At 40.4% G+C, this 16,772-nt stretch overlaps 1 protein-coding gene across 2 annotated transcripts in view; it reads left to right on the top strand.

Annotated features, from left to right (window-relative positions):
* The window catches only part of gabrr2a (gamma-aminobutyric acid type A receptor subunit rho2a), an 86,698-nt gene that overhangs the window by 45,340 nt on the left and 24,586 nt on the right, over positions 1-16,772 (top strand). The window contains exon 6 of one of the 2 annotated variants that reach the window (XM_057860189.1): positions 8,126-8,266. The exons of the other annotated variant lie outside the window; for it this stretch is intronic. Within the exon in view, the coding sequence (XP_057716172.1) occupies positions 8,126-8,266 (141 nt within the window). The remainder of the gene's footprint in view (positions 1-8,125; positions 8,267-16,772) is intronic. 2 annotated transcript variants of the gene reach the window in all.

Genomic DNA, 16,772 nt, shown 5'->3' with positions numbered 1-16,772 from the left:
CGTCTGGATAGAAAAAAACTAGGGCTGTCAAACGATTAAAATTTTTAATCGAGTTAATCACAGCTTAAAAATTAATTCATCGTAATTAATCGTAATTAATCGCAATTCAAACCATCTCTAAAATATGCCATATTTTTCTGTAAATTATTGTTGGAATGGAAAGATAAGACACAAGACGGATATATACAGTACATACAACATACTGTACATAAGTACTGTATTTGTTTATTAGAAGAATAAATCCACAAATGGCATTAACATCATTAACATTCTTTCTGTTAAAGGGATCCACGGATAGAAAGACTTGTAGTTCTTAAAAGATAAATGTTATAGTTACAAGTTATAGTAATTTTATATTAAAACTAGGGTTGTTCCGATCATGTTTTTTTGCTCCCGATCCGATCCCGATCGTTTTAGTTTGAGTATCTGCCGATCCCGATATTTCCCGATAATTTTTCCCGATCATATACATTTTGGCAATGCATTAAGAAAAAAATGAATAAAACTCGGACGAATATATACATTCAACATACAGTACATAAGTACTGTATTTGTTTATTATGACAATAAATCCTCAAGATGGCATTTACATTATTAACGTTCTTTCTGTGAGAGGGATCCACGGATAGAAAGACTTGTAATTCTTAAAGGATAAATGTGACCTTGTATATTGTGACTAAATATTGCCATCTAGTGTATTTGTTGAGCTTTCAGTAAATGATACTGTAGCCATTTAACTTCTGCCCAAATGCATGATGGGAAGTGCAACCATGACTGTGCGTAGTGGTACCAATTGATATATCTTCTCTGCGTTGGGAAATAAAATAGGGTGTTAAGAAAAAGATGAAGTACTACCTTTCTTCCCCACATTGCTTCCCACGATATTTCTAATTGTTGAGAGAGGGATTGTAAGGCTTAAGCCAATTAAAAAAAAGCTTCAAAGGCTGCCAAAATTCTCTCTACTCCATTAACGTTGCCTTTTAACTCTATGTATACGTAAAACGGTGCCATTTTAGACTGAACGCGACATGATAGCCGTAGTTTAAGCCAAAACTAAAGACTCTGGATGAGTGTAAGACATTTTGTCTGTAACGTTAAATAAAATTTGAAAACGATTTAATTAAAAATATATATATACTGTATATTAAAAAAAAGGCATGTCCGATATTTTTTTGCCGATTCCAATAATTTGAAAATGACGTGATCGGACCCGATCAATCGGCATCCCGACATCTCTAATCAAAACCCCTCTTCATGTTTTTGTTTTAATAAAATCTGTAAACTTTTCAATCAAAAGTAGAGTTAATATAATAATAATAAGAATAAAAATAACAATAATAAGAAGTTGCCAGTTCATGCCAGTTGACTTTGCATTGTTGTTTAACTGTTTGAGAATAGGGTCTCATTACTACAGACTAAAGTGCTTTTCTTTTTGTGAACATTTTTTTTTTTGAGAGATACGAATATTATTTTTGTTGTGCTTTCACTAAATGATACTTATGTTTGTTGTGAAGGAGTTGCCGAAGCTTATAACCAATAAACGACGCGGTCCAAAGAACACCTGTGTCCACTCGCCTTTATAACATATATATCTCTGTCCATATCTTACAACAAAATACAACAAGAGACACATAATTGCCACTAAAAGAAAGAAAACTTACAGAAATATGTGTGGCGCACAAATAGCACAATGGAACAGCATAAACGTCTCACAACTACTAATTCTCCCACTAGTAGAAGGAATAACATTAGTATGGAACGGCGCTACCCCCAAGCGGCCGGTGACATTCTCTTCACTCTTAATGTCCATAAACGGCGTCATTGTAACCTATTGGGGCAATGCGTGAGCGGATCATTCAGTGCATGCGTTAATTGCGTCAAATATTTTAATGTGATTAATTTTAAAAATTAATTAACGCCTGTTAACGCGATAATTTTGACAGCCCTAAAAAAAAAAAAAAACTGCTTAAAAAAAAATAAATAAATAAATATTACCTTATAGTATACAATGGGAAAACCCATTGACAGTGTATCAAATACTTGTTCTCCCCACTGTATATTACATTGTATCATAGACTTCATAATGATATTGATGGGACACAGGGCATGGGGCCAATTAGTTAGGGGCCTGTATTGTTGGCGTGGCCGTCAAAGCTGACCGAGTGGAATCACAGACAAAGAGATTTTTCCTTGAAAATTCTAGTGAATAAATGCTTAAATCCCTGAAGTCTTTATAAATATGGATGTAAAACAGTCTCGATTCTTGGTTAAAAGCAAAAAAACATGCAGTTAGCATTAATTTTACGCAAATATGTCGAAGAATGATGCTAGTCTGTAAGTCAATGTGGCAGCAGCCTTACAACAAAGAGCTTTTTACGTTGAAAATTTTTGTGAAAAAATGAAAAATATAATAATTACCTTAAATCTTCGAACAAATCACTCCTGAGACAATCCTTCCTGTTTGTATGCGGTACACCTTTCTTACTTTTGTAACATAAATCCGGCGTTGGATCGCTGTATGTGTCGCTACGATCGACTGCAAATAACTGAAGCAGATTGTGGGATGGCCCCCTACTTGAAGGCATGGCGCAGTCTATGATACTATATATAGTGGGGAGAACAAGTATTTGATACACTGCCATTGGAGAAACCCATTGGCAGTGTATCAAATACTTGTTCTCCCCACTGTATATTTATTTTACTCAACAGGTTACAGGTTACTCAACAGGCTTTATTCTTCCTAAAAAAAAAATAAACTGAACAATAAAAACGCAACAACAACAACAACAACAACAAAATAAAATAAAATAATGATTAAAAAAATAATGATATAATGCAGACCCATGGAAATATATTTATTTATACAGTCTGTGACTGCGCACGCATGCGCAAACATGTCCAAAATAAAATAAAAGTATTTTCAACTTAATTACTCTTTTGGGTACACGAGCATTTGATTACACAGTATACGTATTGATTGTAAAAAAAAAAAAAAAAAAAAAAATCAACAACTGTGCAGGCTCTCTGGGAACACGTCATAGGCAGCACAGTATCGTAGTATTCTGTGCAAAGTGTTAGTCAATTTCAACACATGCTAATTGTGAAGAAACACTCCTCCGTGTCAATTTGGAATTTCCTTTTATTAACTTAGATGACGGAACCCTGAGGCATAAGAAACCCTGCTACTTAGAATACAATACTAACATTCAACCAAATACACGAATGCAGAACAATTACTACAAGACTAATACAATATACTGTATCTCTGTGTACACATACAATGGTATGAAAAAGTATGTGAACCTTTTGGAATTTCTCACATTTCTGCATAAAATCACCATCAAATGTGATCTGATCTTTGTCAAAATGATACAGATGAAAAAACAGTGTCTGCGTTAACTAAAACTAACCAAACATTTGGTTTTCATATTTTAATGAGGATAGTATGCAAACAATGACAGAAAGGGGAAAAATAAGTAAGTGAACCATCACATTTAATATTTTGTGGCCCCCTCTTTGGCGGCATTAACTTCACCCAGATGCTTCCTGTAGCTGCAGATCAGTCTGGCACATCACTCAGAAATGATCTTGGCCCATTCTTCTCTACAAAACGGCTGTAGTTCAGTCAGATTCCTGAGATGTCTGGCATAAATCGCTGTCTTTAGGTCATGCCACATCTTCTCAATGGGGTTCAAGTCTGGGCTTTGACTTGGCCACTCTAGAACGTGTATTTTGTTCTTCTGAAACCATTCTGAAGTTGATTTACTTGAGTGTTTTGGACTATTGTCATGTTGCAGCATCCATCCTCTTTTTAGCTTCAACTGTCTGACAGACGGCCTCAGGTTTTCTTGCAAAACATCCATATAAACCTTTGAATTCATTCTTCCATTAATGATTGCAAGTTGTCCAGGCCCTGAGGCAAAAAAAAAAAAACAGCCCTATATCACGATGCTCCTTCCATCATGCTTCACGGTGGGGATGAGGTGTTGATGTTGATGAGCTGTTCCATTTTTCCTCCACACATGATGTTGAGTGTTACTCCCAAACAATTCGACTGGTTTCATCAGTCCACAAAATATTTTGCCAAAACGTCTGTGGAGTGTCTAAGTGCCTTTTTGCGAACATTAAACGAGTAACAATGTCCCATGAACACCATTCTTGGCCATAGTTTTACATATACTTGATATGTGCACTGAGATATTAGACTGTGCCAGTGATTTCTGTAAGTCTTTAGCAGACACTCTAGGGTTCTTTTTTACCTCTCTGAGTATTCTGCGCTGAACTCTTGGCCTCATCTTTGGTGGATGGCCACTCCTTGGGAAAGAAGCAACAGTGCCAAACTCTCTCCATTTTTTTACTTCTCTGATTGTTGATTGATGAGCATTCAGACTTTTAGAGATGATTTTGTATCCTTTCCCAGCTTCATACAAATCAACAGTCCTTGATCGCAGGTCTTCAGACAGCTCTTCTGACCGAGCCATGATGCACATCAGACAATGCTTCTCATCCAGACAATTTTTACCAGGTGTGTTTTATAGTGGGCAGCTTTAAACCACTCATCAGTGATTGAGCATACACCTGACTTAAAAGGTTTGGTAAAAATTTGTTTTAATTGCTCTTTTAGTCTCCTTAGGCAGAAGGTTCACTTGCTTATTTTTCCCCCTTCTGTCATTGTTTGCATGCTATCCTCATTAAAATATGAAAACATAAATGTTTGGGTGGTATAGTTAGAGCAGACACTGTATTTTCAACAGTGTTTTTTCTGTGATTTTGACAAAGAACAGATCACATTTGATGGGGATTTTATGAAGAAATGTGAGAAATTCCAAAAGGTTCAGAGACTTTTTCATACCACGGTATAACCCAATATACAACAGAAGACACATGATCGACATTAATAAGAGATAAACTTACAGATCCGGTTCTTTTTTCGAGTGGATGGCAAATTGTATAAAACACATGGACGCATCGGATGGCTTTTTCGGTGAGGGCTTTTTTAGTAACAAAACAGAACCAGCGTGGGACACTGCCACTCAACACGGCGCTTGCGCGCAACTTCAACACCTTCCTCGCTCTCACTCATTTCGCTCTGCCCAGTTTCTTCCTCTGCTCTATATTTGTAATGCCAGTCATATTGAAAAAGGATAGCGGCCCCTTGGGGATGCCGGTAACACAATACAACAGCATAAACGTCTCTTAGAACTACTCCTTCTCCCCCTAATAGTAGGAGCCACGTCATCACAGGCAGGCGCTGCCCCCCAGCGGCTGGAGGGATTCTCTTCAAATTGGTCCCGGGAAAAATCATGAATACCGGACCTTTTCGTGAATTTATAAAACCAGACCAGGCAATAAGGACAGGACGTGAAAAGTGGACAAAAGAGGCAAAAGAGAACGTTTGGTCACCCTACCGTAAGACAACATTGAGTGTGGGAGATGAGATTTGAGTGAAGCTTGAGTAAAAGGCACGTTCAAAATGACGATAAATTGTTTTCCTGTTCATCTCTGTGTATTTTATTTTCAGCAATTGTATTATATTTTTGTGTTCTGTCCAGTGTTTTTGGTAGCGAATTTATTTTCATCTTAGTGTTTTGGACGATAATACTTATTAGTCTTAGTCATAGACTTCATAATGATTGACAGGTCAGATTCCACCTTCACTGGGCAATGCCTTTAAGTTGGGGGCCGCCCTACAGAGCGCTTCAGTTATTCACAGTCGGTCGCAGAGTCAACACATGCAGTGATCCGACGCCTGATTTAGTTTGTACCGCATACAAACAGGAAGGATTGTCTCAGGAGTGATTTGTTCGAGGATTCAAGGTCATTTATTATATTTTTCGTATCATGCATGCATTTTGAAACGTTGAAACGACGCCTGATTTAGTTTGTACCGCATACAAACAGGAAGGATTGTCTCAGGAGTGATTTGTTTGAGGATTCAACGTCATTTATTATATTTTTCATACCAGGCATGCGTTTTGAAAAGTTGTGAAAAAAATCAGTGGGAGAAATTAAAAGCTACGAACTAGCATCATTCTTCAGCATATTAACGTAGAGTAAATGCAAATGCCCGGTTATTTTGCTTTTAACCAAGAATTGAGACTCTTTTACATTCATATCTATAAAGGGATTTAAGCATTTATTCAAGAATTTTCAACGGAAAAAGCTCTTTGTTTATATATGGCGGCTGCTAATTTCCTTACAGACTAGCCTCTTAGTTCGCAATATTTGCGTAAAATAAATGCTACCTGCTACCTTTTTTTTTTTTTTGCTTTTAACAAAGATTCGAGACTGTTTTACATCCACATCTATAAAGAATTCAGGGATTTAAGCATTTATTCAAAAGAAAAAAACATAAAAACGTTAAAAAAAAATGTTAACTGCACTTTTTTTTTGCTTTTAACTAATAATCGAGACTGTTTTACGTCCATATCCATAACTAATTAAGGGATTTAAGCATTTATTCACAAGAATTTTCACCCGAAAAGCTCTGTTTACATATGGCGGCCACCTCATTGAGTAACAGACTAGCATCATACTTTGACATATTTACGTAAAATAAATGCTAACTGCAAGTTTTTTTTTGTTTTTGTTTTTTTTTGCTTTTCACCAAGAATCGAGACTGTCTTACGTCCATATCTATATACAATTCGGGGATTTAAGCATGTATTCACAAGATTTTCAACGAAAAAAGCTCTTTGTCTGTGATTCCACTCGGTCAACTTTGACGGCCTCGCCAACAATGCAGGCCACCTATTTATCAGCCCGCATCCTGTGTCCTGTTAATACATTATGAACTCTATGTCTCAGTCATATTTTAGTCATTTCAAAATGTGTTTGTCTTCATCTAGTTTTTTTTTTTTTTGGGGGGGGGGGGGGGGGGGCGAAAAGACTACTCTAGATGTAACTCATACCATTCGCGTTAGCATTAGCTTTATCATAGTGAGCTTCCTTTTAAACTCCCACTCTAACTTGTTTGTATTTCGTCGCGCCGTCCTGGTGGCTTTAATTATTTGAAAATAATGTGCTGTTCTTGCTGAGTGTGTATAATGATAAAAACAAGTGTTGCGTTTCATGGTTTGGTAGCACTAGAACGAATTAACCCTTTAAATCTCAGGTCATCATCGTAAATTTGAATCATTTTTGTAAATGCCTTTCTTAATCTACAGTAAATGCTAAAAAAAAATATATCGGTTTACAAAATCAGTTTTGAATATCGGCAATTTTTTTTAAGATATCGGAATTGGCATCGGCATTTGAAAATTGGTCGACCTCTAATGGCTTCACCACCAACATCTTCTTCCGTAAAGTTTTATGGCAGTTGGCGATCTCAAAACCACCAAATCAAACAATTAGACAATGGGGCATCTTAGAATTGTTGGATCGGATGGATGAACAGATGACAGATAGAGAGATAGACGGATCACATTCCTTTAACAATGGGATGGAAGATTGCTCGATAGCTGTTTAGGAGGCGGAGTATGCGAAAGGTCAATTTAGTTGCAGATATGTGTAATTCAAGTAGCAGGTACTTGCAACTCAAATGTGGATTGCTCAGATGAGAATCTAACAACAATAGTCCAGAAGACTTATCTACAGTATGTCATTTGACTTCAGCAAAATAAGGCTGCAATTGTGGCAATTGGCAATTGTGGACAAGAACAATGGCATTTAACTGTATATCTGTAGCCTGATATTTTTTGTTTGTTTTTTCCAGATATTTTCAAAATATTGTACATCATTTTAGTTATTAAATGTTAAAAGTGCTTACCATATCACTTTGAACAATTTGCCAGCAAGTTGGGCTTCAGCCAGAGAATTATAGCATTGGATGTGACGTCAAATATAGTACATTAAATGGTCAGTTGAATATGCTGTGAACACTACCGCTCCATCATGATAGAGTAATGAAAGTAGTTTTGCTATTATAAAGCTTGATGTTGCTTACAACAACTCTGCTGAGGAAGCTCTTGTTTTTGACTGCACCGCAGGCAGCAGGAACACGACTACTGGGCAAAGAGAAAGTAGGAAGAAGTAGGAATATTACAAATGGGAAATAAGTGTATCTATAGCAGTAGCCGGGATGTTTTAAAGTGCATTTAAAACCATGCTCACTGATATTTTACAGATGCATATACAGATGAAGACTTGATGCTTTATTGGAAAAGTGGTGATGAGTCCCTAAGTACTGATGATCGTATATCATTATCACAATTCCTCATTCAGAAGTTCCACACCACATCTCGTTTGGCCTTCTACAGCAGCACAGGTAGATTGGGAATACAGTGAATCCCCACCATTCACAGGGGATAAGTACCACCTATAGAAAAATGGTATAGTCGTAGAAATAAAATGAATAAACAGAAAATCACAATTTTGTGAAACTCATTATTAGAATTGTGTGCCAGCATGACTCAAAATCTCAATAAATAGAGTCCTGTGATCTCAATACTGTGAAAATACCGAAAATACCGAACCTCAAGATTCACATACCATATAATTTTTACATACCAGTTTATACATGTAAACAAAAAAAACAAAAAAATCCCTCTAACCATCGTGGAGTGGTATCTGTGTCATCCTCTACCAGAGGCTTGGGAGTTTGAGAGTTCTTCTTTCAGTATCTTAGCTGTTCCTAGGACTGACTCTTTTAGACTGAGGCTTCAGATGCTCTTACTTGGTTCTACCGGAGCCAGTGTGGGGGTTACTGTCACTACCATGGGAACCTCGCTAGCCTTCACCTTTTACATCCGCCCGTACACATGGGTCATGTCAGAGCCCAGTCCATATATATATATATAAATATGTACTGTATATATTAGACCAACTCTAAAAGTGATAAATATGCAAAACAAAACAAAAAAGTTATTTTTCATAGCACTGCATGTACAGTATACTGTACATACAGTGTATCACAAAAGTGAGTACACCCCTCGCATTTCTGCAGATATTTAAGTATCTCTTTTCATGGGACAACACTGACAAAATGACACTTTGAACTTTGTCTGTGTGCTGCTTACCAGTATATAATAGAGTTAAATTATTTTCCCCTCAAAATAACTCAAAATATAGCCATTGATTAAATCTAAACCCCTGGCAACAAAAGTGAGTACACCCCCTTGAAAAATCGTACATCCCTAAATGTCCAAATTGAGTACTGCTTGTCATTTTCCCTCCAAAATGATGGATGATGATCATGGCTGTCACCCCAGGAGGAAGCCTCTTCTAAAGACGGTACACAAGATAGCCCGCAAACAGTTTCCTGAAGACATGTCAACAAAGCACATGGAATCCTGGAACCATGTCCTATGGCCTGATGAGACGGACGGGTTTTGTTGTGTACCGTCTTCAGTAAAGGCTTCCTCCATGCACACCAATTTGTTGTAGAATGCGGCATGTGGTCTGACCACTAACAGGCTGACCCTCCACCCCTTCAATCTCTGCAGCACTCCTGTAACGAGTCACATGACATTTTAGATGATCAAAAACTAAAAAAAAATGTTTTGACCGAACCGAACCCCTTTTTTATTTGGGAAAAAAAAATGTTTTTAAATGCCATTTTGGCATTATCTGATATATATATACATGTATATATTTTTTTTTAATTCTTTCTTTTTGGGGGGGGGTAGTTTTCATCATAACTGTTCAAAACCAAATATTCACAGCAAGGGCTCCTATTTAAAAAAAAAAAAAAAAAAAAAACTTTCATGTAGCTTTTAGTATGTTTTTTCTGGCATGCAAAGATGACAGCCTTTAGCGTTTTGAGGGCATTTCCACCATATCTGCCAAAACCCCATTTGTGTAGATGTGGCCGTTTGTCTACATCCCAGGACCTCATTCAACCTTACCATCCCTACCCTAAACTTGGTATAGCATCAGGGTCTGGCCTTCTGGGTGCCCTATGCATAACTTACCCTGGCGGCCCAGCAGCAATTAATCAGAACTACTGATGACTCAAAAGCCCAAAATGTAAATGTGACTGACAGTGTACCGCTACAGCAATGGATCATTTCTGTGTCCATCAGCATCACAATAGAGGTCATTGGCTGCACCTCAAAATGTTTTCACTTTCTTACCTCCTCATGCGTCTTAACTTGCTTAAATCATTGTATTTACACAATGCTATAAAGTGATTAGTACAGAAATAGACCGTTTCAACTCAAGATCAGATAAGAGTCAGATTGCAGTATTTATGAATTATATGGTAAAAATATCTCAACTTAATTAGTACCAATAATTGCATCTAATTTAATTCATTTTTCCCTTCAATGCCTTGATATCACAATTCGTGGTAGACTGCTGGCCAAAAGAATTGGCACCCGTGCAATTATGTCAGATAATGCTAAATTTCTTTCCTAGAAAATGATTGCAATTACAAATGCTTTGGTAGTAATGTCTTCATTTATTTTGGTTGCAATGAAAAAACACAAAACAGAATGGGGGGGGGGGGGGGGGGGGGGGACATTATCATTTTACACAAAACTCCAAAAATGGGTAGGACAAAAGTATTGGCACCCTTTGAAAAATCATGTGATGCTTCTCTTAATTTGTGAAATTAACAGCACGTGTTACTTACCTGTTGCCTGTTGCACAAAACAGGTGGTGGCAATAACTAAATCACACGTGCAGCCAGTTAAAATGGATTAAAGTTAACTCAACCTCTGTCCTGTGTCCTTGTGTGTACCACATTGAGCATGGAGAAAAGAAAGAAGATCAAAGAACTGTCTGTTTCTGTGTCTACCGTGCGCAGTGTCACCAATAATTGTAAAGTTCATGGCACCGTGGCTAACTTCCCTAGATGTGGATGGAAAAGAAAAACTGACAAGAGATTTCGGCAAAAGATTGTGCGGGTGGTGGATAAAGAACCTCGACTAACGTCCAAACAAGTTCAAGCTGTCCTGCAGTCCGAGGGAAACTAACTCATGTAACACAAATTTGATTCAGCAAGTACAACTACATGTTGACTCAAAGAGCGACCACTCACCTTGTATAATCTGAAGAGTCGTCGCCGAATACTTTAACATTTATTTTCACAGGCCAGTTCATTATTCATGAGACTACTTAAGGAAATTGTGATTTTTTTTCCCCCCAGAAGCCTATTAATGGGTCTATCGTATTCCTTGTCGAATACTCTATAAGAAAAATATAACATATATGCATCTAAAATAATCCTAAACAATTTTATTAGCAATTTTAATACTCCAGTTAGAAAGGTTTCATGGGTATGCGTTCATTCCCATAGCAACCAGTCAGTTACTTCCTGTTATTGTCTTACGTCACACGCGCTGCGTATTCTGGGACAGAGAATAGGCGTAAGGTGCACATTTCGAGCAGAGTGCGGCGACCTGTTAAAATGTGTGCGAGGAAGTGTTAATCTGTGTGCATCCATGAACAAACGTATTTCCTTTTCATGTCGTAAAGTTCTTATGATAAGTCAGAGCCGTTATCAGCGCGACCATTTCGTGTTTTTACTGTTACGTTGGCTAGTTGCTCCCGCTCGTCCTCTCTGCAACAAGGAGAGCATTGTTTTACATTATATTCGCGTTGCACATTTGTAGCCTGGTACTCCAGACTCACCGCTGTTCCAGCTATTGAGTCTGGCCACCATTAAGCGGATAAAATTTCCAGGGCGGAGCAAGCCACAGCAAACAGACGGCGGAGTGGACCAATCAGCGACGGGCGGTACGAGGGACTTGCGCGCGGAAGTAAACATACGAGGAGAGCGGAGTTTATTCAACATGACTAGCGTGAGACAGATTGTTGTCAATGACTTGTGTTGATGTGTTTTTGGTAATTTAAAACTGATTTTACCGTGGATTGGAACACATTCTCGGCTCTCCTGTTCGCCATCTGTGTTGTTGTGGAGACGACTTCCGATTCGGAAGAGTGACGTTGCTCGTTAAGAATACGTCACTCAAATAAACGAATCTGATTTGTTGATTGATTATGTACTTGCTCGAGAGGCTGTTAATGGGCTGGGTCGCAGACTATACTTTCAGCGTTTGGAAAAACACGGAGAACAGTCTGGCCGTGCCAGGCAAGCACATTTGTGTTTAGAGGGAATGTGTTAGTCTAGCACAGGGGTTTTCAACCCAGTCCTCAAGGCACACTGTGGGTCCTGGTTTTTGTTCCAGCCGATCCAGCAGAGACAGTTGAACCAATGAGGCTTCTGCTAAAACAAGCCACACCTGACTGCAATCAACTGATTGCACTTGTAAAACACCAGATTGGGGAAAAAGTGTTGTCATCTTGTTTGGTAAGAATGAAATCCTGCACCCACAGTGTGCCTTAGTGGAATAGGTTGGGAACCCCTGGTCTAGCATCTTAAGATGATGTTGTACATTCATATGAGTGTAAAGTGCTTAGTTTTCGCCACTCTTATGGGCAAGATGACCGCATGTGCATGCAGCGTGCAACCGGGTTGTGCGCGAGCACTCACGCCACCCCACCTTTTTGTTCATTAACATGTGCGAGTCATGTATGTGTGTTATTGACTGCTTTACAGTCAGTCTGGATTGTTTATAGCATCAGCACTAACATAATATAATTTTCTTTCCTTTCAGAACCACACATATACCCACACATTCCAGTCTTCTTCCACACACATACAAATGCATCAACATCTTTCCACGCATGCACTCATCTGCTCATTGAGTGATTCTCATATCAAGTGCCATTGCCTGTGAATAGTTGTGCCTGTTGCCAAGTAGGATTAAAAGTGCCAAAGACCAACTCCACTCTCCGCTCCTTGTGTTCTAACCGACACTCCGAGGCAAATGAACCATAAATCATATTAAAACCAGAACTTCATACAGTCCATTGGTCCAAATTAGAATCGATAAAGAATCGAATCACTAAGCAATATCGATAATGGAGTCGGAATCATAAAAATCTTATCAATTCCCATCCCTACCGAGGGTACAACAGTGTCAACCCGTACTATCCGTCGGCGTCTGAAGGAAAAAGGACTCTATGGTAGGATACCCAGGAAGACCCCACTTCTGACCCAGAGACATTAAAAAAGTAAAAGCCAGGCTGGAGTTTGCCAAAACTTACCTGGGAAAGCCACAAACATTTTGGAAGAATTTTCACTGGTCAGATGAGACAAAAGTAGAGCTTTTTGGGAAAAGGCAGGGGAAAAAAACGAGGCCTTCAAAGAAAAGAACACAGTCCCCACAGTCAAACGTGGCGGAGGTTCCCTGATGTTTGGGGTTGCTTTGCTGCCTCTGGCACTGGACTGCTTGGCCGTGTTCATGGCATTATGAAGTCTGATGACTACCAACAAATTTTGCAGCATAATGTAGGGCCCAGTGTGAGAAAGCTGGGTCTTCCTCAGAGGTCATGGGTCTTCCAGCAGGACAATGACCCAAAACATACTTCAAAAAGCTATTAGAATTAGAAAATGGTTTGAGAGAAAGAACTGGGATATCTTAAGTGGCCAGAAATTAGTCCAGACCTGAATCATTGTAAGAAACTCATTAATGGATACCAGAAGTGGTTGTTCGCAGTTATTTTGTCTAAAGATGGTTCTACCAAGTATTAGGCTGAGGGGGCCAATACTTTTGTCCGGTCCATTTTTTGAGTTTTGTGTAAAATGATAATGATTTAATTTTTTTTTTTTCATTCTCTTTTGTGTTTTTTCACTGCAAGCAAAATAAATGAAGATATTACTACTGAAGCATATTTAATTGCTATCATTTTCTAGGAGAAATTGAGCATTATCTGACGGAATTGCAGGGGTGCCAATACTTTTGGCCTGCAGTGTATAAGATCAAAGGTAAAATTTAACATTAGCGTTGTATTCTTTTGCTGCTGCCAAATAAATACAGTACAGTATATTTTAGGCACACAGAATGCACATTAGGTGGTGCTAAACAAAAAATAATTATAAAAATAACATACAACATACAAAATGGAAAATATATTGTTTATTTCATTAAATTAGGCTCTCAACAAAATAATTGAACTAACAAACAAATATTATCTTGAGTCATATTACCCTGAGTTTGATATAGATTTCATATTGGCTAGATTTGAATTTACAAGCAACATCAACACTTTGCTTTTCAACATAAAAAGATTTTGGAGGTTCTTCTGCTGGTTAAAAAGAAAAAAAAAAGGTATCATCATGCAATAATCAATGGTAAAGCTAATAAAACAACTAGAGCAAAATACTTGCTATGAGAGGAAAGGGGGTTTATTTCAATTTTACAATTTTAGTCATGAATTTACAAGTTATCAATATCAGGCATTACCATAATCTTTAGTCATCTCATGAACATCTCAGGATTTGGTTGGCACTCCACTTCCAAGGCTAAAATATGTATCAATAGCCTGTGACTGTGTCTTTGACTAGCCTGTGTAGTCAAAGATACATTCCATTACATTATTATCAGTAGAAAGAAAAACTATTCAGGAACAATAAGCTATAATTGCCACTTCTGTGTTATCATAATTTACTATAAAAATTGTTCAGTGAGACTTATGTAAACACAAAGAGTGACAGCAGACAGACAGATAGATAAACAAAGATACATTCTCATCACTGTATTGATAAAATTATCATTTTAACATTATTGCCAGAGAAATTTAGGGTGCGGCATAGATGGTCTGAAACGTGTATCTCGCATTCACTTCGTAAGAGTTGAGAACCCTATATTACAGCACCCAGGTCGGTTAGTCAAGTGTAAAATAACAACAGGTGGTTGCTGCCTGCTATGCCCTTGTATGCTACTACTGCTACACCGAACGTTGTTTTTCTTTACAGGGAAAGATGACATACCTTGCTGTTCTATTTTTCCCTCAAACACACAGCACAAACGTCCCCTGAACTTACCTTGAGATTGTTCTTTCTGTTCTTAATTTTTTTCTCCTTTCATTTATCTGCTCCTGAAGGTTAGTGTCTTTTCGACATGCTGCTAAATGGCCAGAGGTGGTCAAAGTAGCATCAACCACTCAGCGCATTTGGTATAGTAGTGTCATATGATTGCGAGGCTCGTTTTTTTTTTTTTTTTTTTTTTTTTTTAAACCTGTCCTGTTCAGCTGTTTGGCACAGAGAATGGAAGTCTAAGTGCCCGGATTCTGAACAGTTTTAATGTTTCACATGGAGAGTCTGACATACTCCCATTGTGATCCTTCAAAATACCTTTTTATTATGACAAAGCAGCGAACAGGAAGGGATTATGGGGGGACAGAAGAAAAGAAATACAAGAGAAGAAAGAAAAGAAACACATAAACAACAACAAGAAATACATTGAACATCTAAACTAGTTACTAATATGCTGGTGCTATCGTCAGCGAGATGTATTTCCGGTTTACACCATGTGGGGGCCAATTGGCCAGTGAAAGAGGAGAATGGGGGTGGGGGTGTCTATAAGACTATAAGCTAAGTGATTGAAAGGGGTAGACTGTACACAAATCAGTTCTGTGATCTAGAACCCAGTAATCGTGTGAATCTCTTATGAGTGTAAGCCCGTTGGCGACCAACCCTACGCCGCCGCATCGCCAATCCCGGCACCGGAACCCCCAACCCGAGCATGCCCTACCACATCCAGCAGCACGCAAGCCCCGCCGGGCGCGCGACAGCCACGCAGACGGGTGGAGAAACCGCGCGGGCGCCAACCCAGGGCCACGGCCCCCACCCAGCCAGCCCGGGGAGGGAGGGGGGGATGGGGGGGCCATGTGCAGCCCATCCTTCCTCCCGCCGCCCAGCAAAGGAGCCACCGCCCCCCCCCCCCCCCCCGGGACCCAGGGTGGTCCCCCGGGCCACACGCGCGCCCATCAACCGGCCTTCAGGGATGGCAGGAGGGGACGCATCACCAACCCCACGCCTACACCCACCCCCGCCCGCCCACCCGGGCCACGAGCCACAGCCACAGCCCCCCAACCGGCACGGCACGCCACGGGACCCCCAGCGGCCTACCAAGCCCCAGGCAAGGCAGGGTCCCCCGCCGGTGCAGGCGACACCCCGCTGATACACCGGCGCCCAGCCAGCGACCCGCGACGGAGCGCAGGGCGGATGCCCAGCCAGAGAAGAGAGGGGAAGGCGGAGGCAGGAGAACGCCCAGGAACTGCCACGGGGCGATGCAAGATCGGAGACCCGACCCCCCAACCCACTCCCGCGGCCGGCAGCCGAGGCAGAGGGGAGGCCACACCCCGGGAGCCACGCCATATAGAAAAAGTGTGGGACCCACCTACCACCCTATTACTGTGGCTGCCAGGTTCCCGACTAGCAGCCATCACCCAGCACCGTGATGGGGGTGTGAGGGGAGGGTAGTGCAATGTATGCATTAAAATAGGAGAGCTTGGCTTGGGGCAGTGGGACCGCAGCATGAAGTTTCTGTCCAGCCGCCCGTCCCACCGCCCTTTGCCGGAGCTCTCCTGTAGAGTATGATGTGTGTGGTGCATTTAAAAAAGGTGCAGGGATGGCGGGGCCTGTGGTGAGGAGGCAGCCGTGAGGCCCCCCCCCCCAACAGGTCCCAACCATCCCACAACCTTGGTGTGTGGTGCATTAAAAACAGGGGGGAGTCGGGCTGGGACTGTAAAGCCCCGTCCCAACTCTCCCCGGAGAAATGTATGAGCATGTAAGTGCCAGGGTGAAAAATATTTACAGTGCCGAAGTGAGAAGTGCGTGAGTTAAGAGGCAGGCTCCCGCGGGCGTGGCCCCGTCCACCAGAACCACCGGCCCCAGGGCGGAAGAAGCGTCAGGGCCCCGATCAATCCCCGCCCCAGACCACCCACGGCGCCTCCGCGACCGCCCACCCCCCTCCCACCCA

This window comes from Corythoichthys intestinalis, chromosome 15 (genome assembly GCF_030265065.1).
Source record: "Corythoichthys intestinalis isolate RoL2023-P3 chromosome 15, ASM3026506v1, whole genome shotgun sequence".
NCBI classification, from domain to species: Eukaryota; Metazoa; Chordata; class Actinopteri; order Syngnathiformes; family Syngnathidae; genus Corythoichthys; species Corythoichthys intestinalis.
This window is presented reverse-complemented; position numbering and strand designations above follow the sequence as displayed.